This window comes from Neofelis nebulosa, chromosome 8 (genome assembly GCF_028018385.1).
Source record: "Neofelis nebulosa isolate mNeoNeb1 chromosome 8, mNeoNeb1.pri, whole genome shotgun sequence".
Lineage (NCBI taxonomy): Eukaryota > Metazoa > Chordata > Mammalia > Carnivora > Felidae > Neofelis > Neofelis nebulosa.
In genome coordinates, this window is record NC_080789.1 from 25883030 (window position 1) to 25909308 (window position 26279).

At 35.4% G+C, this 26279-nt stretch overlaps 1 protein-coding gene across 6 annotated transcripts in view; it reads left to right on the top strand.

Annotated features, from left to right (window-relative positions):
• Nucleotides 1-25958, top strand: part of NR2C1 (nuclear receptor subfamily 2 group C member 1) — a 47433-nt gene extending 21475 nt beyond the window's left edge. For 4 of the 6 annotated variants that reach the window (XM_058741765.1, XM_058741762.1, XM_058741763.1 and 1 more), the window contains 7 exons: nucleotides 2284-2468; nucleotides 4192-4357; nucleotides 10537-10658; nucleotides 17351-17490; nucleotides 19581-19718; nucleotides 21025-21130; nucleotides 24062-25958. In XM_058741765.1, coding sequence (XP_058597748.1) covers nucleotides 2284-2468; nucleotides 4192-4357; nucleotides 10537-10658; nucleotides 17351-17490; nucleotides 19581-19718; nucleotides 21025-21130; nucleotides 24062-24236 — 1032 coding nt within the window. In that variant the 3' untranslated portion in view covers nucleotides 24237-25958. The remainder of the gene's footprint in view (nucleotides 1-2283; nucleotides 2469-4191; nucleotides 4358-10536; nucleotides 10659-17350; nucleotides 17491-19580; nucleotides 19719-21024; nucleotides 21131-24061) is intronic. The other 2 variants (XM_058741764.1, XM_058741767.1) reach the window with 2 other exon arrangements.
• The last annotated feature ends 321 nt before the right edge of the window (nucleotides 25959-26279 follow it).

The window sequence follows — 26279 nt, forward strand, 5'->3', positions numbered from 1 at the left end:
AGAAACCCTTCTGAGAACAAAAATCAAAAATTTCTCCTGAAGACTCATGTCTATAAACAGATTTTAGGGAGCCTACGACTAGTATTTCTCTCAGCCTGTAATGTGATCTGGTCATCCTAATTATGGCCAGATTTATCATACATTTGTTGTTTGATACTAAAAAGTATCAAAAAAAAATTTTTTTTTTTTAAATATTCATTTACTTTTGAGAGAGCTCAGGGCATGAGCGCAGGAGGGGGCACGGAGAGAGGGAGACAGGACATAGCAGGCTCCAGGCTCCCTGCTGTCAGCACAGACTCCCAACACCTGGGCTCCAACCTACAAGCCAGGAGATCAGAACCTGAGCCAAAGTCAGATGCTTAACTGACTGAGCCACCTAACGGCCCCTTTGTTATTTGATACTTTTAAGGCACTCTTTATACTTGAGCTCTAGAATCAAATTTCATCTGCCACTTAGTAGGTGCATAACCTTGGGCAAGTTATTTGACCTCTCAGTGTTTTACTTTTCTTCCTCATCTGTAAAATAGGGCCAATAGGAGTGTCAACCTTACAGGTTGGGCTTTATAGCATGTTGTTATTGAGTGGGGAGATTTGGCCTTTTACCATATATTTTGCACTTAGCCTTGTGCACATGATTCAAGCTTAGGACGGTAGTTACCATTGCACTGACATGATTAACTCTTTTAGGAGAAGAAGGGAACTAAGTTTTGTTGAGAAATTACTATTTGCCCAGACACTACTTCTCTGTATGTCTTTGTATTAAAATTGTAATAACAACCTTCTGTGGGAAGTTTCTGACAAGCAGTCTCAAAACCGGCAAGTCACAAGATGAGGCCTTTTCACATTGCCTAAGAGTCTTCAGTGGCAAAAACTTAAAAATCTAGCTCAATAGACCTGTAATGAAATACAAGAGAATGTATAATTGTTGAAGTTTTAGTTGAAAAAACACTTAAAAATGTTAATTCTTTTTACTTATGTTCTAAGAAGCCTGGAACAGTGGTTAGAGCATAGTCTTCTCCATCAGACTGGAGTGACAGTGGATAATTCTTCTTGTCTGTAATAAAGGGATGATGATTCCTATTTCACAGGGTTGTTTTGAGGTTTAAATAAAATACATATATGAGTAGTAACCATTTAAGAACTCTGCAACTGGTAGGTTACTCTGAATGATTCTGGGACCATTCATTAATTTAGGGAACGCAAACATTTTGTCATTCTGTTCACCAAAATCAATTTTACATAAAGAATTGATATAACATGAAACATCAAGGAAACCTGTCTTTTCTTAGGATTAAAACACTAAAACTAAAAACCATAAAAGAAGAATTAAAATTTCATTAAAGGATTCTGTCAATAGGCCATAGAAGGCAATTGAAAGGACTCTCATTAGGTTAGGATGGGATAATTTGAACATTGAAAAAAATAATGCATTTAAACATAGCAAATATATAAAAATCTTTGAATTTAAAATGATACTTAAAATTCATCTGTCACCATTAGAGGTTACTAAGGGCATTGGCTCATTGCTCTAAAAATTGATAAAAGGAAGAACAACCAAGCACTTACCTGCCTTTTGTACAGAAATTGTATCTCTGGATAGTCAAAGAGTTAAGGAAAGAAAATTCTTTTTGACAAAATAATTATAGCTAATTAGTGAATAAAGAATATATATGTCATTAACAAAAATAAAAACTAAAGACAAATGGGAAAATATACAATGTATACCAAAAGCCAATATTATCTTAGTAAAGAGATTTTTCACCTACCTGGTCCCTGGTATTTAACACATTTAACAAAGTGGCTGGTAATAGTTGGTATCTAGGAATTCTGTTCAATAATACATTTACTTTTTTTTCTCTTTTCAATAATAATTTTAATACATTCTATACAATTTTTGTTTGTATAGTTTAAGTTCTGGAAATTGTCAGGATTTTAATACTAAAAAGAACTTAAAAGATCATCTAATATCCTTTTACAGAGGAAGGGATTGTTGATGTGAATAGATTAGTCATTAAGTGCAGTTTTTGGTTTTAATGTAATTTTTGTGTATAAACATTTCCTAGGGAATGTACCTGATGTTTTTAAATTTATATTTTCCTCAAAAGTTTCTAAAACCTCAAAGCTCTTTGGTTTTACTTTCTAGGTTTCATTCATCTTAATTAGAGTTCTTTACTTTTGGCACTTTATAATCTAGAATTGAGTATTTCAGACTCAAATGTTCACCAGTACCAGTTTGCAGATTTTAATCTTTTTTTTTTGTTTGTTTGTTTTTTTGTTTTTAAGGCTGAATCATGTCAGGGAGATTTAAGTACATTGGCCAGTGTGGTTACATCATTAGCAAACCTTGGAAAAAGTAAAGATCTTTCTCAGAATAGTAATGAAATATCTATGATTGAAAGCTTAAGTAATGGTGATACCTCTTTGTGTGAATTTCATCAAGAAATGCAGACTAATGGTGATGTTTCAAGGTAAGGTCTGTTTTGATCTTTTAAAAACATTTTTTTTTTTTTTAACATTTATTTATTTTTGAGACAGAGACAGAGCATGAGCAGGGGAGGGTCAGAGAGAGAGGGAGACACAGAATCCGAAACAGGCTCCAGACTCTGAGCTGTCAGCCCAGAGCCTGATGCGGGGCTCGAACTCACGGACCGCAAGATCATGACCAGAGCCGAAGTCGGACGCCCGACTGACTGAGCCACCCAGGCGCCCCTGTTTTGATCTCAATTATTAGTATTTCTTACAGCATTTTTATGTTTTTCTTTAAGTCTATTTATTTATTTTGAGAGGAAGAGATAGGCAGAGAGAGGAGAGAGAGAATCCCAAGCAGGCTCCGCACTGTCAGCATGGAGCCCAATGTGGGGCTCAGACTCACGAACCACGAGGTCATGACCCGAGCTGAAGACGGGAGTCGGGCACTTAATGGACTGAGCCCCCCAGGCACCCCACAATATTTTTATGTTGAATACCATTTACAGAAGTTTCAGAAAACAGATATTTCTATTAGACTTACAAAATTTAAAGCATAGTAAGTTTTAACTGAATGAACTACATTCAGTGTAAAATGTTATCTAGCAGGTTGCATTCTAAATAATGAGCAATAAATGAATATTATAAGATTAGAAATGTAATCATAAAACTTAGGAATTTTTCTCTTACTAAAGATGATAATCTGGGTCTGACATTTCAGTTATTTTATTTTCTGTGTATTTAAACATTTGTCTTACCCCAGGCAGTCATGTTCATTTTCCCCACCACTTTCTAATGATGAAAATAGATTTAAAAGACTTGATTGAGGGGTGCGTGGGTGGTTCAGGTCTTGATCTCAGAGTTGTGAGTTCAGGCCCTGCATTGAACTCCACGCTGGGCATGGAGCTTACTTAAAAATAAATAAATAAATGACTTCATTGAATAAACTACAATTTTAAATTATGCTTCAGGAAACTCGTATCAGAATTCTGTTCTTCATTCTCTTGATATTAATACATGAGATGTAGAACCCAGATCTCTTCAGGCTTTTTTACACTGCTCGTTATCTAAATGTTGAGGAAATTGCACTTAAGAGTCTCAATAAGTACTTTGTTGAACCTGAAATCTTAAGAAACTCTAAAAGGCCTCTCGTTGAAAAATATGGAGGGCTATTTTAAGTAATTATTTGCTAACATTAGTTCATTATTTGCCATCGTAATCTCAAATTCTTACAGTTCAGATGTAGCTGTGTTAACACAATTTTAAAATATTCTCTGAATTTTTAAATAAAATCTAACTTTGTGTCGTGTAGAATATAGTAAAGTTGACATAAGTTCTTGCCCTTGTTCTTTCTAAATAACTTCTGTACCGTAAATGGGCTAATATCTTGTACTATCATATGTATAACATAACATATAACATAAAAGCATATTTTTAGACCAAAGTATAAGGGTTTTTCCTCATAATTACATAAGATTTCTTAAAGACTTTAGTTCTCTGATAATACATTAATATAGTTTTTCATAGTATACATATTGAAATTTAATTTGTTGCTTTTGGAGACAGTCATAGCTATCACTGAAATAGAGTACTCAGTGCTACTCCAAAGGTTTGTTTTCTAAACTCTTTTTTTAAGGCCTAAATCTTAATTCCAGAATTTTATGTAGAATTTTTATTTTATTGTGGAGATTGGCCAAGCTCACAGCATCTGATGTTTCCTTATAGGGCATTTGATACTCTTGCAAAAGCATTGAATCCTGGAGAGAGCACAGCCTGTCAGAACACAGTAGAAGGCATGGAAGGAAGCGTACACCTAATTGCCGGAGACTCAAGCATAAATTACATTGAAAAAGAGGGGCCACTTCTCAGCGATTCACACGTAGCTTTCAGGGTATTTCCATATATTTTTTATGTAATTTTTATGTTGTGTTACCATTTTGATTTTAATCTTCCTTTCAAAAATCAAAGTATATTTGTTGTGCTTTTAAAGTCAGAAATATTCCTGATAGAATTCAAAATAGCAGCTAAAACATACACATTTGACTCTATAAAATAATAGCTCATTAAAGCATCCTGTTTATAAATCATGGTTATAATATCGTTTCATGATTTTAAGTCTATAAAAGCTAGGTTTTAGAACATTTAGACATAAATTTTGGGTGTTGCCGTTGTTGTTAACACTAGTATTGTCATTCATGATATATTGAATACCCTGGTTTTGTTCAGTGCCCACCTCCTACTACTTTAGTGCAAAGCCATATGTAAGACCCAGAGAGAACTCCATTATTCTGTATTGCCCCAATTAGCTAGCTTTCAGTATTATTTTAAGAAGGTAAAAATTAGTTAACACATTTTAACTTTTGGCTTTTAACCATTTTGGAGGAGGTACATTTGTAGTTCCTTTTTTACTCTCCTAAATACATGTAGGATGGAAACAATACATGTAGAATATTAGAAAATAATTTTGTAGTGTTTGATTTGTCATGCAGATAATGTTGGGACTACAGCTATAGTAATACTAACTAACCATTGAGGCCCTACATTAAGATCTTGATGTTTTGATCCCTCCATTTTAACCATTCTTTATCTTTACTAGCTATGAGTACTGTTAGAAAATCATATGCAAAGTGATTTAAAGCAATCATAGCAAGTCCTGGAATATCTGAAGGAAATTGCTACTAACTTTACCGTAGATTATAAGTTTCCATGGATTTCTAATGAAAATATACACAGTTATCAAATAAATGTTTGTGTGACTGGTAGAAATAACACAAATCTAGCATTGGCTAAAACTGCATATTTTAAAATTTACATTTATAAAATTTGATTTGGTAGAAATAGCCACAGAGAAAATTCACAGTGACTTAATAATTGCTGTAACTTTGTATAATCAGTAAAACATATCAGTGAAACCAATCTTCATGTAAAATTTTACCAAAGATAATCTATATGAAAAAAATTAGAAATGCTTTATTTGTACTGTAAACAAAAACTTTTTATGGGGACTATTAAAAATTACAATAGGAATAATCAATGCTATCCTTAAAAAATTATAGCAGGAGCTATGGACAAAGGTGGAGCAAAGCAAAACTGATTTTTTCCACCTTGCTCTTTTTTTTTTTTTTTTTTTCCTGAGAGAGAGAGCAGGCTCCACGCTGTCAGCACAGAGCCTGACTTGGGGCTCCATCTCACAAACCATGAGATAATGAAGTGAGCTGAGATCAAGAATCTGATACCTAAGCAACTGAGCCACCCAGCCCCCCCCCCCCCCACCACCACCACCATTGCTCTTTCTTATTCTAAATAAAATACCTGCTTTTGTCATCTTAGTTTTATTTTCTACCTTTGGATTTAAATGGGAAGAAAGGGTGGGTAAAAGGAAGAAGATTACAAGGAAAAAGTGTATAGAAATGTAGAAGTAGTCCTTTTTTTACTGTTGTTGGTCCTCAAAATTTTTCTTTCAAATATTTGATATGGACAGACAAATTAGGCAAATTAGAACTTTTTTTTCCTCTCTCCAGAATCGGTTTTTTTCTGTGCAGTTTTTGACCTGCTGTGCTCAGTATCCTCAGAATAAGCACTGAAATTTCTTGCTCCCCAGACAAAAAACAGCTCCTTTTTTCTCTGATTCTTGTTTGCAGACTTTGTGAAAGTCTTGTTTGCAGATTTTCCGTTTTCCCACACTTCCCAGCTCAGCACTTTGTCATGGTTGGCTTTCTCATTGACGTTTTATGGTCATGAGTTTCAAAACCTGACATCTGTAATCAGAAACTCACTTAGTCTCTTAATATCTGGGCTAAGTAACATTTTGTTCCTGTCTTGCATTTTTATGTACTGTGTAGTTTGCAGCGTGCTTTCATGTGTGCATTGTTAAGGTTCGGATTTTTATTGTCATTTTGTGAATGAAAAACGATTTGGAGGTTTTCAGAGTCTTATTCAAAGCAATCAAAACAGAAAGGAGAAATAGTCTAATAATGCAACTTGGATTTTGGTTCCAGAGAATCTAAGACAATAGAAATATTTAACATTTTTATTAAACTCAGTTTTTGGTGTGATTTCGTGTACTTTATTCTTGATTCTTGCATTGTGATTACACAAAGAATCAAGGTGGATAGAATTTGCAGTTAGAAATAAGTGTGTGAGGCAGAGGTAGGTGATTTTCAAAACTGTTCTCTGCTCTGTATCATCTCAGAATGAAAATCACAATCCTTCTGGTCACCATGTTTGATGTTTAGGAGTCATCATCATTCTCCCCCCCCCCCCCCCCCCATCCTACTCCCCTCCATTCCCTAGTTGAATCCTAACTATTCTTTTGTTTTCATTTCTCCCTTCCTCTTCATTTTTATCACCATATTTCAAGGCCTTTTAAAATTTCTTACTTAAACTGTTACAGTAATATTTCTGCTTCCAGTCTCTTCATCTTGTCCTGTGCCCTGGTAGCAAAGTGATGTGTGTTAAAAATCAATCCGGTTATGTTACTCTGCTACCCAGCAAGCCTTCTTTAGCTTCCCATTACCCATTTGAGATCCAAGCTCATGACATTTTAGGACATTCCACATTCTGATTCTGTTGCCTGTCGTTTCTTAGGCGTGCCATCCCTTTTTTAGCCCTTTCTATAGCTTATTTTGTTTCCATTTTATTCTTATATTGAGACTTGAGCACTTCATACCTCACAATGAAATCTCAGTTGGGGTGCCTGGCTGGCTCAATTGGTAGAGTATGTGACTCTTGATCTTGGGGTTGTCAAGATCTCAGTGAGTGGTTGCTGAATTATAATATTATAATGTGTAATCCAGGGTCACACAACTAATTAGTGACTGGTGGGAAGTAGAATTCAGATCTCCTAACTCAATTCAAATCATTTAGCCTATTATCAGAATTACAGAAACTACTAGAAAGATAATTGTAGACAAGGAACTTCTAAAATGAGTAGCCTAGTTGATGTCAACAGTTGTAAAAATCATCTCAATATATTAAATGTGAATAAATTCAATGTGTATGATTCATTTATAAACCTAAAATTTCACAGGCATTTTTGGGAATCTCTTTAACATCTTTATAGTAGAAACTTATCTTCTCTATATAGAGGAAGATATCTTTGTCTTTGCAATTTAAAAGACTTGTCAAATAAATTCTTGTTTCTTCAGCCATAACTGACTGATTCATAATGCTAGAGGTATATCTTGCTTTAAGAAAATTAAGGATGTGAAACAGATATAAGATATGTCTTCTCTTTATGACACAACATGGCAGTACTTTAAATAGTGAATTCCTCTAGTTTATATTGCAAATGATTTCAATTTTCTGATTAAAGCACAGAAAATTCTCAACATTACCACCACTATTGTATCAATCGAGGTCCATCTGTATCTTTTAACCCTTATATCTAATTTTAATACTGTAACTATTTTACCTTTTTTAAAGTGATTTTAATCTGTTTTGTTTAAACAATTACTGTTTTGCATCTTACACCTCCCCCCCTAAAACTAGTAATCATTGGTAATTCCCCTAATCTTTCAGGCTTTTTTCCCCCCTAATCACCTTGGGCAATTCTGAAAAGGTATGATAGTTCCCAGTTTGTGTTTTGTATACTTATGTGTAGAAACAGTTGCATCCTAATAATTACATTTAAAATGTTTAATATCTGCTTGCCTACAGTTTTCTTAAGAATTGTCTTAAATAATGGCATTTTAATTGACTACTCCAGTAAACATTTCTCAAGCATTTAAAAAATATTCTTGGGGTTCCTGGCTGACTCGGTCAATGGAGCATGCAATTCTTGATCTCAGGGTTCTGAGTTTGAGCCCCATGTTGGGTATAGAGATTACTTTAAAATATTTTTTAATAAATACAGACAGACATGCATACATACATACATGAATTCATTCTTCCCATGCATAGAATTTCAACTGTTAATTTCTCTTGTTTTCTTAGTTGGCACCATTTGTAAATAGGTAAGCCAATTGTTGATACTAATGAACAAAGGCAGTTCATATTTTTACATTTTTATAAAAATGGAGAACTTTTATATCATTTTAATGAAAACTTTTTGATCATTTGTCATCACAGACAACTTTGAGAATCTGATTAAAGTTATATATCCATTCCCCAGAAAAATACATATGGGTACATCCACCTACCCCACCCCTGCCAAGGTAGCCACTGTTAAGTGTGTGGTAGATTTCCTCCTGTCCTTTTTGTATATACATATGTATGTATGTGCACATACACACACACTGTCCCTCTCTCTTTAACATATATTGGGTCATCTACAGACTGTTTCACAGTTGTTTCTACTTAGATGTCTGTGAGGTACTTTTTTTCAATGCTATTACATCTCAGTTTATCTCACTAATTTTAATTGTCTACAGAGTAGACTGTCTATAGCATAGAGGATTTTCCTTAGTAATAGAAATTTAGGTTAGTGTTTCTTATGGGTGAAATTACATTTCATTTATAGCAGTGAAAGTGCTCTTTTTTTTTTAAGTTTATTTTGAGAGAGCCCTAGTGGGGAAGGAGCAGAGAGAGAGGGAGAGAGTGAATCCCAAGCATTCTCTGTACTGTCAGCACGGAACCTGACATGGGGCTTGAACCCACAGACCTCATGACCTGAATCAAGATCATGAGTCAGACACTCAACTGAGTGACCCAGGAGCCCCAAAAGTGCTCTTTAACAAGATTTTCAAAAATTCTTTTAGAAGTGTTTTAAATGTGTGTGTTTTTTTAACGTTTATTTTTGAGACAGAGAGAGAGACAGAGCATGAATGGGGGAGGGTCAGAGAGAGAGGGAGACACAGAATCCGAAGCAGGCTCCAGGCTCTGAGCTGCCAGCACAGAGCCTGACGCTGGACTCGAACTTACGGACCGTGAGATCATGACCTGAGCCGAAGTCAGATGCTTAACCGACTGAGCCACCCAGGCGCCCCTAGAAGTGTTTTAATGTGGGATCTTTATTTTCAACAGTTGGTGTGCATTTAAAATAACTACCTGAGGGGCACCTGGGCGGCTCAGTTGGTTAAGCATCTGACTTTGGCTCAGGTCATGCACTATCAGTGCAGAGCCTGCGTGGGATTCTCTCTCTCCCTCTCTCTGTGCCCCTCCCCTGCTCATGCACTCTCGATCGCACTCTTTCTCTCTCTCATAAATAAATAAACTTTAAAAAATAAAATAAAATCACTACCTAAGGTCAGCAGTACAAACTGACTGTATTATAGCCACAGACACATTTTGTTTTACCTGTAGTTATTAAGTGGGGAGATTTCACACAGGACCTGCTCTTTGAAAAATAGAGCAGGCAGTCGTTAGCCCAAACTGACATATGTTTTCAATGTATGGAATTTGAGTCACAGCTTGCCCTTTATCTGGGAGTAGGCACTGCCCAGATGGCACCAGCAGGCCCAGTTCACTTATTATTCTCCTGATTGTGTAAGATTTAAATTTGTTATTCCCCACAGCCTGAATGAAAGGAATATTTAACATACAAGATTGCTCATTCAACTGAATTTGTGGTATATCATTATTAATAAAGGAAGAGAAGAAAAAAAAAAAAAGCACATTGTTAGACCAAGACAGAAAGTAACTTTTAAAAACGCAACCAGAAGGGCGCCTGGGTGGCTCAGTCATTTAAGCGTCCGACTTCTGCTCAGGTCATGATCTTGCGGTTCATGAGTTCGAGCCCCACATCAGGATGTCAGGCTCTGTGCAGATACCTCAGAGCCTGGAGCCTGCTTGGGATTCTGTGTCTCCCTCTCTCTGCCCCTCCCCTGCTCACACTCTGTCCCTCTCTCTCAAAAATAAACATTAAAAAAAATTTTTTTTAATAAAAACACAACCGAAGACTATCACGATTGATATTAAGTAGGATTCTGCTTGTCTAAATCTTGCTTTGTTAGCAGCTATGATCTACTCATTCTAAATCCTGTTTTTAGCTGTAAAATTCAGTGACTTGGATTATTTCAAGATTTGCCTTTGGTGACTATATCAAACTTATGTGATATGTTTATATTTTTCAAAGAAATTATAATTTAGAACTGTCATAAGATCATTTACCTCAGTCCCTGTTCACGCTAGCTCACCATGCCTTCTCCTATGCCTGAGTACCTGAATGTGCACTACATTGGGGAGTCTGCTTCCAGACTGCTGTTCTTATCAATGCATTGGGCACTTTCGATTCCTTCCTTCCAGGCTCTAGGGTAAGTGTTTTAAAGTCCTTGAGTATAAATGTGGTTTTATAGCACAAATATACACTAAGCAAGAACTTTTTTATTGGATGGATTTGCATTAAGGGAAGAAAATGGTATAACATTATAACTTAAAGTTTTGTTTTTTATATGACAAATTATGGCAATTAGTATTATATTATTTTTTATGTAGGAACGGTATCCATGTTTCATAATTTGAGTTAATAATTCAAATGAAATGTGTGCAGTGGAGCTGATAAATCATGGCCAGCATTTGAAATAGGCCATCTTTGACCTGAAGATTGGGAGGCTGTAGGTATGTCTTGGGCTGTTGTTTCCCTCCCACCCCCTGTTTAGTGTTCATCTCAGGCATGTTAATAAGGAGCTGAAACTTGCATACAGTGAATATGTTTAAAAGTAGAAAAAGTTGTTTTCCAACTGTGGTTACAAAAAGTGGGGAAGGGGAAGAAAATGTAAACCCCATAGTACCACTCTGATAATTTAGAAGTACCTACCACTGAGGAACATATCAATAATTGTATTCCATCAATATTACCTAAAATTTGCCAGGCTTATTTAGATTGCTTTAAAGTAACTAGTATGAAGAGACAAAGAGACCATGGAAAAATAAGCTCATAGTTAAAAAAGTGTTTTTCTAGTCACAGGACCTTACTCACCAATATGATTTCGTAAACAATACACTTTCATATCCTATACATCTGTTCTCCCATTTGCCAAATAGGAGCAATGACTTCCCATCCTTTATTCTTAAAGAATATTTTTTAATATAACTAAGAAGCATATCTCAGTCATGACTTTAAAAAACATACGTAGAGGGGCACCTGGGTGGCTTGGTCGGTTAAGCGTCCGACTTCGGCTCAGGTCATGATCTCATGGTCCGTGAGTTCGAGCCCCGTGTCGGGCTCTGTGCTCACAGCTCAGAGCCTGGAGCCTGTTTCAGATTCTGTGTCTCCCTCTGTCTCTGACCCTCCCCTGTTCATGCTCTGTCTCTCTCTGTCTCAAAAATAAATAAACGTTAAAAAAAAAAAAAAATTTAAAAAAAAAAAAAAAAAAACATACGTAGAGGGGCACCTGGGTGGCTCAGTTGTTTGGGCGTCCAACTTCAGCTCAGGTCATGATCTCACATCTCGTGAGTTTGAGCCCCGCGTCGGGCTCTGTGCTGACAGCTTGGAGCCTGGAGCCTGCTTCCAATTCTGTGTCTCCCTCTCTCTCTCTGCTCCTCCCCTGCTCACAAGCTGTCTCTCTCTCAAAAATGAATAAAGATTTAAAAAAAACAAAAAAAGCATACATAGAAACCCCACGATAATTTGGTTTATAATTTAGTGTTGGATATACCATAAGTTAAATCACAGTACTTAACTAATACAATTACATAGATTGAAAGCCAGATTTAAATGGTTAACCTTTAAGGGGCGCCTGGGTGGCTCAGTCGGTTGGGCGTCCAACTTCAGCTCAGGTCACGATCTCGCGGTCCGAGTTTGAGCCCGCGTCGGGCTCTGGGCTGATGGCTCAGAGCCTGGAGCCTGCTTCAGATGCTATGACTCCCTCTCTCTCTGCCCCTCCCCCGTTCATGCTCTGTCTCTCTCTGTCTCAAAAATAAATAAGACGTTAAAAAAAATTTAAAAAAAAACAAAACTATTGTTAGCCCTTTCTCTCAAAATAACAGTTTTCAGAATTACTTCAGTCTTTTTTAACAAAAAATTAAAATATATAAATTTACATATAACACCATTGACCTTATAACACTGTTGATCTTAAGTACTTCTGTTAAATTAAGTTTGATTATCCTATGGAAACATTCTCCAAATGTTAAAGAAACCAAAAATAAAGCCTGAGATTTCCAATCATAATACAATTTTACATTGGCAGCCACATTTCCCTGTGACCTGTACTGAAAATTGGTTTCAATGTAACAGCCACAGGATTCCTTGCAATTAGAATTAACCATTGGTATAGTATTTGAGGCCATTAATTGCTACAGAAACTCTTAACTATACGCATCTAATTTGTAATTTGATTTAATCAGATGGAAGAAGGCTAGGTAGTAATGGTGGAAAATCCTGTTGTGTGGTAATAAACACTACTCTGAATCTCCTAGAAACTGACATTCGTTGCATTTTTATTTACAGACACAAAATTTGGAAACAAAGCCCTAATTATAGACAGAAACAGATAAGCAACATTAATCATTTTCTAAAAGTTGAGTTTGTGTTGATAACTTACTTGAATGGAAGGGAACAGTAGTTTCAAGAATCTTAAACAGTAGGTGGTTAATACTGTTTGTATTTTATAGTACTTTATGCTTTACAAGGATATTACTTTTCTGTTACAAGATTTGAAGTCTCAGTACTTACAGGAATTCAGTTGTTTTTCACTTCTATCTGCATAATTTAGATGACTACACAGTAGTAGGTTCAGTTATGGGCACTTGGCATGATTTGTCAGCAGTCCCGTCTACCTAGATTCTTGTCATATAACCAAAAGTTCTAAACCATCACTATTTGCTATAGGAGATTTTATTTGCTGAGTAACTCAAGAAACCTTCCATGAAATGCTGAGCCTTAAAGTTGAATCTTTTTAAATCCCGCTGAAACAAAGTAATGTTTACTATGGCTGTGGGTTTAAAACCAGTTCTATTGCCCTATCACTGACTACTTTTCTCTAAGGACCATGCCTTCCTTTCAAACAAATGCTGCTAGGTAAAGTACAATGCCTTGTGTTTATTTGTGAAGAAGACAGATGGTTATGTTATCCCCGGGCATAAGTGACTTCCAAAGTCCTGTTACTTTATCAAAATAAATAGTGTAAACGATGATCTGATCTCTAATTATGAGTACTATGTACATATTTTAATGAACTTAACAGTATAATACAATAGTTAGAGACAAGTACCTCTACCTATTTGTAAAAGAAGTTGACCCACTTACTGTTATGCAACCTAGTGCTTTTATTTATCAACACGGGCATTGCTTTCGGTGTACCTGGTACATTAATTACTTCTGTCCAGCTCCTTTTGCTTTTCAAAGGAAAGATGTTTTGAAAATAGGTACTATTGGGGCGCCTGGGTGGCACAGTCGGTTAAGCGTCCGACTTCAGCCAGGTCACGATCTCGCGGTCCGTGAGTTCGAGCCCCGCGTCAGGCTCTGGGCTGATGGCTCGGAGCCTGGAGCCTGTTTCCGATTCTGTGTCTCCCTCTCTCTCTGCCCCTCCCCCGTTCATGCTCTGTTTCTCTCTGTCCCAAAAATAAATAAAAAACATTGAAAAAAAAAAAAGAAAAAAAGAAAATAGGTACTATTATGTGATTATAATAATCATTTGTTTTTAACTGAAGAAAGTTGACAGCAAACATGCCCTTACCATCACAAAATATTAACTATAAATGGGGAGTCTACTGTGAAATTGCACTTTAGCATCTTACTTGCTAAAATTTGTTGTGAATTACACAAAAACATAGACTTTGAACACCTGAACACCTGGGTTCAAATGCTGGATTTATTTATCTGCTAGCTTTGCTACTTAATTAACAGCTCCATTTCTACATCTGTAAATTAGAAGCAGAAATGCTTTCTTGCTGGATAGGCTACTTAGCTGAGAATGATGAATGTAAATTACCTGACCCAGTAGTTTGCAGTACTGCTGCAAAGTAGATTATCAGTGTTCATTTTCCTTCGTTCTTTCAGGAACTTCCTTTTAAAGAGGACTTCCTGTTTTCCTTTCCTAATGAACTTTCTGAAAACATATTTGAAAAGCATGGCTAACTATAATACAAGGATATTTTGGGTTTTGTTTTGGATGAAGATGTAAATATAGATATCTTTCCAGAATTAATCTCCATATTTAGCTCTTTTCCTTTGGAAACAAAATAATATGGCTTATTTCTCAATTGCCACTTACCATTTTTCCCTTAAGGTATTCAAAACAATTTTGTTATTCCTCACCCTCTGCAAAGTTACTCCTTAACCTTTTCTCTGAATCTCCTATGACAATGTCAAAGTACTTTCTTAGTACTAGGTATAGCACAGGCCAGTAAGAGCTTTGATTTTCTTTTTTTTTTTTTTTTTTTTTTTTTTTTTGGTCTGTTGGCTGTATTCATTTTCCTTTCTTGTGTCCACTAATTACTTTGGTTAACTGTTTCCTCTTGGAAACTTCAGAATCAGGTGCACTTGGTGACTCAGTCAGTTAAGCATCCAACTCCACATGGCATGTGGGATCAACCCCCCTATTGGGCTCTGCTGAGAGCACAGAGCCTGCTTGGGATTCTCTCCCTGTCTTTCTGCCCCTCCCCCACACGCACTCTCTCGCAAAATAAATATTTAAAAAATAAATAAAGATAAAACTTCAGGGGGTGCCTGGGTAGCTCTGTTGGTTAAGCATCAGACTCTTGATTTCAGCTCAGGTCATAATGTCATGGTTCGTGGGATCAAGATCAAGCCTCATGTCAGGCTCTGTGCTGTTAGCACAGAGCCTGGTTGGGATTCTCTCCCTTTCTCAAAATCAATAAATGAACAAAAAAATAAATACTGGAGTATAGAAACATAAAGTAAAATTTCATTCTCCAGAGATAACTAACCCCAATATTAACAGTTTGGCATCCTACCGCATCTTTTCCGTGCGGAAATAATAATCATATATATACTTACATATCATATGCTTTGCCTTTCTTTTTACACTTAGATGATGGATTTCTTCCTATGTCAACACATGTAAATTTATTCCTAGTGGTTGCCTAGTATTCCCTTTTACAGGATTTATTATTTACGTACTTATTCCTTATTAGTAGACATTTAGGTTCTTGCTAGTTTTCTTTGTTATTCTGTCCACTGCTACAATAAGCATTGTTGCATTGTATGTATACTTTTGCCTGCTTTGAGTAGTTCTATAAAATATGTTCTTACAAAAGGAGTTGCTGAGTCGAAGAGGTTGCTGAACCTATAGAAAAATAGGTTCTATTTTTTTGAAAGATAGGTACTATTAAATTGTCCTCCAAAAAGATGTTGAGCCAGTTAATACATCAGCAGTGCTTGTGTGAGAATGAATTCTTATTTTCTCATACCCTCCTCAATTCTGGATTTTTATCCTTGTTTTCTGATACATGAAAATAGTATTTTGTTCTCTTTTATTTTGTTCGATTTTAAGATTGAAATTTTACATCATTTTTTATATGGACATTTGAAAATACTGATTTTCTTTTTATTTAAACTTCACTTTCAAATAAATTTTGATTTGCAAAACAAATTGGCACTGCCCTACATGTTTTTGTTTTTTAAATTCTTTCCCAGCTTTCTCTACTCACATGTTCAGCCCTTCAGACAGACCTTCTCTAGCCACCTTATCTGAACACTCCCCATTTTTTGATGCATCATCCTATTATAGTAATGGAGAATTTTTATTACCTGAAACTAACTTAATGTGTGTATAACTATATGCATGTGTGTATAATATTTATATAAAATATGTGAAATAATATTTCTTTACTATGTTTATCTTTTTCGTGGAGGCAGACTTAATCCATCCTATGTATTGCTATTTTTCCAGTGCCTTGAATACTACCTGGCATATACTTTATTTTTTGCCCTACTCACCTAACTCTTAAGTTTACATCTTGTAGTAACTGAGCAGGGTGTAGGACATACAGTGTCTCTTCATTTTATATACTTAAGCAGCTGAGACCTGAGAATCTTATTAGCCAGATTTCAAATGGATAATCAGTGGATGATGTAGGTTTAAAAACCTTGGTTGACTTCTATTCCAATATTTTTTTCTACTCCCTCATGCTCTTGAAATTTCTTATTCAGAAGTTCAGGAAAGGACCTTATTTTCATTATTCCTAGTAAAATCCTCGTTATCTCGTTTAAAAAAAAAATTGCAGTTGGGGGCACCTGGGCGACTCAGTCAGTAAGCGTCCAACTTCGGCTCAGGTCATGATCTTGTGGTTTGTGAGTTTGAGCCCCGCGTCAGGCTCTGTGCTGACAGTTCAGAGCCTGGAGCCTGCTTTCGGATTCTTTGTCTCCCTCTCTCTCTCTCTGCTCCTCCCCCACTCACACTCTGTCTCTCTCTCACAAATAAATAAACACTAAAAATATTTTGTTTTTAAATAAATAAAACTAAATTAAAAATAAAATTTTTTTTAACATTTATTTATTTTTGAGAGACAGACAGAGCATGAGCAGGCACCCCTAGGTATCTCATTTATAGGGATACTAATATCCTATCTGAAACATACAGAACAAACCATTTCTCCCAGGAAGTTGGTTGCTTACCTATCATCAAATCATTCTAGTTACCCTTACATAAAAAAGCACTTACCTGAATTTAAACCGAAAGAAAACTTGGGAGAGTTTTTAAGTGTATGCTTTTGCTTTTAATATTTTTTTAAATAATCTATATTCCATCTGTTTCCATGAAATGTGGGATTAAAGCCCTAACTTTTAGTTTGCAATACTACCTACAACTGTTCTTATAAACTGGCTGATTAATTAGTAAGCTAGCTAATATTTAAATTTATAAGCCTTCCTCATCAGTTGCTATTCATTATATAAGACAGAATTGACCAGGTCCATGCCCAGTTGGTCCTTCTAGAATAATTTTAGTTAAGTAATATTTTATTTTTAAATAGATGAATCAGTTGTAAAGTTTATAAAATACATATTAATATCTGATATGTGTTGTGTTTATTTTAATAGGCAAGAAAATAGCATATCTTTGGTGAAAGCTTATTGGAATGAACTTTTTACTCTTGGTCTTGCCCAGTGCTGGCAAGTGATGAATGTGGCAACTATATTAGCAACGTTTGTCAATTGTCTTCACGGTAGCCTTCAGCAAGGTAAGGAGCATTTTATTTATTTCCTTTTCTAGGAAATAAGAGGAGGGGAGAGCATCAGTTTTATAAAGTAGAAGTTAAATATCTGATTAATGTTTTAGGTATCAGCACCCTTTTTGCGTGAGATAATTTCTACATTTTGATAAATTCACCCATTAATCACCCAAAAATATTTTCAAATCAGAGCACAACAAAATTGTTCATTGGGATATATTCTCTCACTTAAACAGTCCCAGAACAATCTTGACTCTCTTTCCTTTTCTTTAAATTTTTTTTTTAACGTTTATTTTATTTTTGAGACAGAGAGAGACACAGCATGAACGGGGGAGGGGCAGAGAGAGGGAGACACAATATCGGAAGCAAGCTCCAGGCTCTGAGCCATCAGCCCAGAGCCCCACGCGGGGCTCGAACTCGCAGACCGTGAGATTGTGACCTGTGACCTGAGCTGAAGTCGGACACTTAACCGACTGAGCCACCCAGGCGCCCCTCTCTTTCCTTTTCTTGATGCCAAGATGATTACAGCTTTCATTTATTTGAGGAGATAGGCAGTCATTGATTTACAAATGTTTAACTTCAGGTTGGCTTGTGACTAACCACAAGCATGCCCCATCCTCAAATGGGAAGAACTGCTTTTTGAATTCAGGAATAATTTACAAATTGGGAGTCATGTGATATTTCCTTAGCATGTTTTACATTATTTTTATTTAGTTATTTTTTTTGAGTGCCAACTCTTTTGTGTGTGTGTGCTTTTTGTTTTTTAATTTTAATTTTTTAGTTTTTAAAATTTACATCCAAATTAGCATATAGTGCAACAATGATTTCAGGAGTAGATTCCTTAGTGCCCCTTACCCATTTAGCCCATCCCCCCTCCCACAATCCCTCCAGTAACCCTCAGTTTGTTCTCCATATTTATGAGTCTCTTCTGTTTTGTCCGCCTCCCTGTTTTTATATTATTTTTGTTTCCCCTCCCTTATGTTTATCTGTTTTTTCTCTTAAAGTCCTCATATGAGTGAAGTCATATGATTTTTGTCTTGCCCTGACTAATTTCACTTAGCATAATACCCTCCAGTTCCATCCACATAGTTACAAATGGCAAGATTTCATTCTTTTTGATTGCCGAGTAATACTCCATTGTGTGTGTGTGTGTGTGTGTGTGTGTGTGTGTGTGTGTGTGTGTGTGTGTGTATGCCACATTTTCTTTATCCATTCATCCATCGATGGACATTTGGGCTCTTTCCATACTTTGGCTGTTGTTGATAGTTCTGCTATAAACATGGGGGTGCATGTGTCCCTTCAAAACAGCACACCTGTATCCCATGGATAAATGCCTAGTAGTGCAATTGCTGGGTTGTAGGGTAGTTCTATTTTTAGTTTTTTGAGGAACCTCCATACTGTTTTCCAGAGTGGCTGCAGCAGCTTGCATTCCCATACATTATTTTTAAGTCATCTTCCATTTCCTGTTTGAGGGCAGAAAAATCACCTTAATGTTATCAACAGTAGATCCTGCTAGAAGGTAGCACTACATTCCTATCTTACTTATGGACTCCTGGTCTTGATTCATTTCTCATGAATTTGTAATGAGTTATACACAGCCTACCTTCACTAAAGCTATGGTTGACTAATCAGATGTGTTTTAAACACTATAAATTTTAAAAGTTCTTATAAAACTATTCAACTTTTCTTTTGGTCTTGGTAGTGTTTTTTGCTAAGTATTTGTTTCTATTTTAGTAGTGTTGGTAACTTTTAAAAACTCTAAGCTTAAATTAAATCTTGTTATCAAAATCTGAGTCTTGTAGGCCAGTTTTTCAGGAGGTTATCTTTACAGCTTATCTTCTCAAAGATGTATCTTGAAAGGAAACACTAAATTTGTTGAGGTTTTGTTTTGTTTACTAACAGCTTGTTTTTTTTCTTGAATGAGCACTATCTGAAGATCATTAATTAGTTTCATCGTTGCAGTGATACAGAATTTTAAACATTTATAGATTGGCTGTATTCAAAGCTGGAAATTATTGAGAAGGAAATGTCTTGGGTAAAAATAGATATACATTTTAGCCAAAAACTAGAAGCTTTTGTCTGTTTGTTTTTAATTAAAGATAAAATGTCAACAGAAAGAAGAAAATTATTGATGGAACACATCTTTAAACTACAGGAGTTCTGCAACAGCATGGTTAAACTCTGCATTGATGGATATGAATATGCCTACCTGAAGGCAATAGTACTCTTCAGTCCAGGTACTACATAAACATTTACTTCTTATTTACCATACAGTGGCTGGGGGTATGGGGAAATGGGAACCCTCATACATTGCTGATGGGAATGTAAAATGATGCAGTTAAAGTGGAAACAGCCCAAGTGTCCATCAACAAATGAATAAACAAAATGTAACATCTACATATCCACATACAGCAGAATATCATTGCGCCATTAAAAGGAATGAAATTCTGATACATGCTACACCATGGTTGAAAACAGTATCCTAAGTGAAAGAGGCCAGTTACAAAAGATCACATTTTATATGATTCCATTTCTATGAAATGTCTAGAATAAGCAAGTCTGTAGAGACATAAAATAGATTGGTGGTTACCAGGGACTAAGGAGCGAGGAGCATGGAAAGTGACTACTAACAGGCACAGAGTTTCTTTTGGGGTAACAAAAATCTAAAGTGTTCTAAATGTTTCGGGATGATGGTTGCATAACTGTGAATATACTAAAAACTATTGAATTATACACTTTAAATCAGTGAATTTTATGGATGTTAGACATTTAAGTATGAGAAAGAAAGTTGAAGAAATCATCGAAATGACATAGTTATGGTCACATCAGCATTTGAATTCTTTGGCATATTTTGCTAGGCATCACTAATAGGCAAATGAAAGATGAGTCTTGTTTTGTTAATGGGTTAAGCTTCTAAACATCTAATTAGAGTTACCAACAGGTAAAAAAATGTCTCCTGTTTTCCTGACAGTTTCTAGCTTTCACATATGGTAAAATGACAGTAAGTTCAATGATCAATTTCTGAATAAGGAAAATTGACTGTTCTTTTAGACTCTGTTTTTTATTTTGGTATGTATTTCTGTTCCTGTGCATCATAATAAAATTATCTGAGAAAACCTGCTTTTTACACTCAGTGATTCCAATAAGATGATTAAAGCTTTTTTTCTTTTAACCGTTTCTTATAATGTTTCATGTAAGTTAATAATATATATCTACATTTTAATCACAACCAATTTGCCACCTTCATTTTCCTTAAGTTTGAGAGAACACAGATTTGATACAATGTAATTTTATTTTATTAAATATTCTCAATTTTTTTTTTTTTTTTTTTTTTTTTTGAGAGAGAGAGAATCCTAAGCAGGTTCTACACACTGTCAGCACGGAGCCTGACGTAGGGCTCACACTCACGAACCTTGAGAACATGACCTGAGCCAAAACCAGGAGTCAGACACTTAACTGACTGAGCCACCCAGGTGCCCCACTCTGTACCTTACTAAATGAGCATTTAGAACTAGGGTAACAATATATTCTTCGATGTTTCAGATCATCCAGGCCTAGAAAACATGGAACAAATTGAGAAATTTCAGGAAAAGGCATATGTGGAATTCCAAGATTATATAACCAAAACATACCCAGATGACACCTACAGGTATCTACAAGTTAAATTAGTTAATTAAATACATCCTAAAATTTTTTGTGAATCTGTTATTTTTTTTTTTCCATCCCAAGAGTAATTCAGTGTTTTGGTCACCATGGACCTTTGAAATAGCTAATGCTTTTAAAAGCAATAGTGCATTGTTGTGAGTGATTTACAGGTAGTATTTCACACAATTCTTACAATGCACTCCTTATAAGGAGACTGAAGAGAGAGGTTAAATAACTTACTCAAGGTTACACATAAATGGCAGGGCCTGCCTGTGAACCCAGGTTGTATAACTCTAGTGCCCAAACTCTGTTTTCTTCAACTGAAATAAGGGATTTTATTAGTAAAAGGGAAAAAATAGCAATGAATGAATAAAAACACCATTCGACTATTTTATAGGTAATTTAGAAATTTGGTTTATGATATTTCTACCAAGGTATTTCTTGATAACATCCTTTGAAAAAAACTTTTGGAAGATCCAACTCAGTTTTTGAAGAGGAACCATCTTGGAGAGTAGTAGTGAAGCACATGGCTTTCAGAGCCAGAATACCAGGCAGGGTTTGACTCTTGACCCTAGCTGTGTGACCTTGGGCAAGTTATTCAACTTCTGTGTTTCAGTTTCTCTATTAAATGTAGGCAGTACCCACATTTTACAATTGGTATAGTGGTTGAATCAGTTCATATATGTAAATAGCCTAGGACAGTGCCTACTACATAGTATGTTACATATATAGTATACATATATGTAATATAATATATAGTATATATATTTATAGTAAGGGCTATATAAATGTGTTTACTAATATTATTCTTAATTTTACATGCTTCAAACTAATAAAAGAATGTTTTGCATAAAATAATTTTTTACAGGGGTGCCTGGGTGGCTTAGTTGGTTAAGTGTCCAACTTCAGCTCGGGTCATGATCTTGTGGTCCATGGGTTCAAGCCCCACATCAGGCTCTGCTGACAGCTCAGAGCCTGGAGCTTGCTTCAGAGTCTGTGTCTCCCTGTCTCTCTGCCCCTCTTCCACTTGTGCTCTGTCTCTCAAAAATAGACATTTTTAAAAAATAAAATAACATTTTATAGATAGTATGTAATAGATTTATAAGCCAGTTCCACCTTGAAAATCAGCCTTAGTTTATCTAACCGGTTTTCCTACCCTGCTTCCTACCAGCTTTATTGCTGCAGCTCAGCTGTTGGGAACAAACAGGAACTGAGTAATTTGAGGAGGAGAGTATTGGCTACAGGAAGGTGACTTAATCCTGGTTTCAGTTGGTCTCAAATGTTTGTGTTCAAGACCTTAGACTATGGGCAGGATAAACATACCCAAGCTTTTTGGAATGGTTTTTATTGTTGTTGTTGGTTTTGTTGTGATTGCTTTCAGTTTTTTAATGTTTCAAAACTTGTTTTATACCTCATTATACAAATTAAATTGTTCCTCCTCTTTGACATATAGTTTTTGCTGACCTCTCTTCCATTAGGTTCCAGGTGCTTTGACTGATCGCTGGAACTCTTTCTCAGTTTCTTACATTCTGATTTATTTAAAAATAATAAATTATCAGAGCACCTGGGTGGTTTGGTCAGTTAAGTGTCTGACTTTTGATTTCAGTTCAGGTCATGATCTCACAGTCAGGAGATCAAGCCACACATGGGGCTCTGTGCTGACAGCACAGAGCCTGCTTGGGATTCTCTCTCTCTCCCTCTCTCTCTCTGCCCCTCCCCCTCTTACATGCATATGCTCTCTCTCAAAAATAGACTTAAAAATAATAATAAATTAGCAGCAGTTTTCAACTTATAATATGCCTTCATGCAAGGTATGGGCCTGCCTTTAAGATCCTCAATAGCATAGAAACTGGCAGGGATCATTTCATTAATCTTCATCATAACACAGAGAGATGGCTAACACACATTCACAGAGGTAGGGGAGCAGGTGAATTAAGATTTGAACCCAGTGGTCTTGATTCCATATTCTGTGCTCTTCCCAGTAGTAACTGTTGCCTGCTTTACCATTTCCATTTGTCTTTTTGATTACCATTGAGCCCCATGTGTCCTGATAACACAAAATATTGTTGTTCTTATAACCTCAACTGAGTTTCTAAGCCACTTTTTTTTTTTTAAGTTTATTTATTTATTTTGAGAGAGAGAGAACATGCACATGGAGGGGAGGGGCAGAGAAAGAGGGAGAGAGAGAGAATACCAAGCAGGCTCTGTACTGTCAGCACAGAGCCCAATGTGGGGCTCAATCCCACAAACTGTGAGATCACGACCTGAGCCGAGATCAAGAGTTGGATGCTTAACCCACCGAGCCACCCAGGTGCCCCAAGTTTCTAAGCCATCCTTAAATGTATAATGTGATCTGTGTTTTAATAACTTAGTTCCATGGTCCGTATGACCAAGTGGAGGCAACACAGTGTAGCAGTTAAGAGCAAGGCTTTCCAGTGAAGTCTGTCAGACTGCACTTATAGCCAGATGATTGTCATGTATTCTGAGGCTTGAGAATACTTAAGTTTTGTTTTGTTTTGTTTTGATGTTTATTCATTTTTGAGAAAGAGGACAGAGCATGAGCAGGGATGGGGAAGAGAGAGGGAGATACAGAATTCAAAGCAGGCTTCAAGTTGTCAGCACAGAGCCTGACGCGGGGCTCGAACTCACAAACCGTGAGATCATGACTTGAGCTAAAGTCGGACACTTAACCAATTGAGCCACCCAGGCGCCCCGAGAATAAGTTTTTATTTTAAGTTTTATTTTAAGTTATTTATTTTAAGTTTATTTTAAGTTATTTAAGTTTTTATTTTATTTAAGCTTTTATTTTAACTGTTGAAAATTAGATCTTTATTAAATTAGACTTCAACCAGGTACATGCAGAAATTGCTCCTAGTTTTCTACTAAATCTCTTTTTTATTTACCCCTTGTTTTTTCCTTCCCCTTTATTTTTCAGGTTGTCCAGACTACTACTTAGATTACCAGCTTTGCGATTGATGAATGCTACTATCACTGAAGAATTGTTTTTCAAAGGCCTCATTGGCAATGTACGAATTGACAGTGTCATCCCACATATTTTAAAAATGGAACCTGCAGATTATAACTCACAAATAATTGGTCACAGCATTTGAAATCTGAGATATCAGTGTAAACTTACTGTTCTTTCCCGGAACACAAAATGACACCAAATTAAACTAGTTACTTCCAGCGTATCTGGAAATTTTGACTTTAAAGAGTAACCAAAAACCAAGGTGTTTTTATTTTAACTTCTTAAGAATTTTTGAAGTGACTGGGCAGGTATCAGGAATCAGAATTTCCTTTCCTGCCTTATTTAAGTGAATAAGAAATATTATGAATTTATTCTTGGTTAAGAGGACACCTTAAGCTGTCACTTCTTGGCATCTACACTAAGATCTCTTATTATATTTTATCTTATAAAACAAATAAATTAGTCTTTTTTTTTCCAGAATTGTGTTCTATTCATATTTTTCATTATGAACTAGTACAAACACTTAATTGTCAGAAATACCTAAGGAGGATTTCCTTGCATTTTACTCTTAATATATAATCTGTTTTATTTACCACGTAAAAGAAGATTCTTTTATTCTCAGTGGCATAATGATAACATTAGAACCATAGGAAATAATAACTGAATATATATATTTTTTGTCTTTTGTAAATATTATGGTACCTTTAGCATATACCACTCTCATTGCTGGCAATGAGACATAGGCCATTTATGATCTCAAGACTTTTTTTAGTGTTGTATATTATTAGTTACAAGCACTTTTTATTTATGTATGTAGCAGAAAATTGTTTTTGAGAATGAGGTAGGGTTCATGTTTTAATATTTTTGGTTTACTGCTATGTTTTAAAGTAGTAGAGACTGAGCCCCAAATGTTTCAGTATTTCAAAATGGATATTAAAATTATTGCTTTTCCATTCCACAAACGGCATTTGACTTCTCTCCCTCTTTCCTGACCTGCATTATAACTTCCTGACCCTTCCGTGAGTTTTAGCCAGTTTCTTTTAGGGCCTTAGAAATACCCAGTTTGTTAAATAATGGATTTCTCATAGCCAATCTGTGTTTTCAAGGTGAGTTAAACAATTATTTTAAAGCAAATTGGTAATTTTCAAAAATTTACATTTTTTAACATGTAAAGGAATATGCACTGATATTTGATATTTCACCCTAAAGGAGGGAAAGCTGTTTTAACAAGAGTATGCACATCAACCTGAAGCCTTGTTGCCACAACAAAACCATTTTAGACTCCCTGGATGCCTTCCACAGTAATGTTTTCCTCAGCAAACCTGATTAACTGTTAAATCTTTCCTTGCTCTGATTGTCATAATGAATTTTGGTTTATCTATTTGTTGATTTTTTAAAAAATATGGAGATTTTATTGCACTCAGAGTACATTTTTATAAAGATTTTTGCAACAGAAGAAAAGCTGAATTTAGGGGAGGATGTGGATTTTACTAATAGTTACTTTATAGTAAATCAGAAGTTTAAAAGTATCAACTTCCAGTCTTTACCAACTTATTAAGGGAAATTTTTCCCCTATTTTAAATGTAATTTTTATCAACAGTTTTATTTATAATTTATCAACTGGGAAAAACTACATTTAGTATAAAATATTCAAATGGAAAAATCAGTAGGTTTATATCTTTATAAACCCATTGAAGTAAGCCAAGGATTCAGGAAAATAATTCTTTAAAATAATATACTAATGGCTAATTAAGATGCATTTTTCTTTCAGGTATTTTTCCTGAATAAATTTGTAGTTATATTTGGAAGTATTTTTAAAACTCTATTAAAATGTGACCTGCATTAAAAATGTCGATTTATTTGATTTCAGAGTGTTTGGTCATCCATTTGTTTGTTCTGTTAACAAATCTCTAACAGAATTTATTAAAGTACTTCTAGGAAGGGAAATGCATGGAAAACATTTCCATATCCAGTATTTTAGGATTATTTACAACTCAGTTTGAAGACTTTCAGCTAAAACTGCAGATTAACTATTAATTTATTTTCTCTCCTGAAGTCTTAGTAAAATAACACAATGTGTAAAGTGTAACCACACAATGAGAAATGAAACAGGAAACAAGAAATCAAAGGAAAGCAAATTCAGTAAATTCTTAGAAAACAAAATGGAGGTAGAGAGAGACTAACT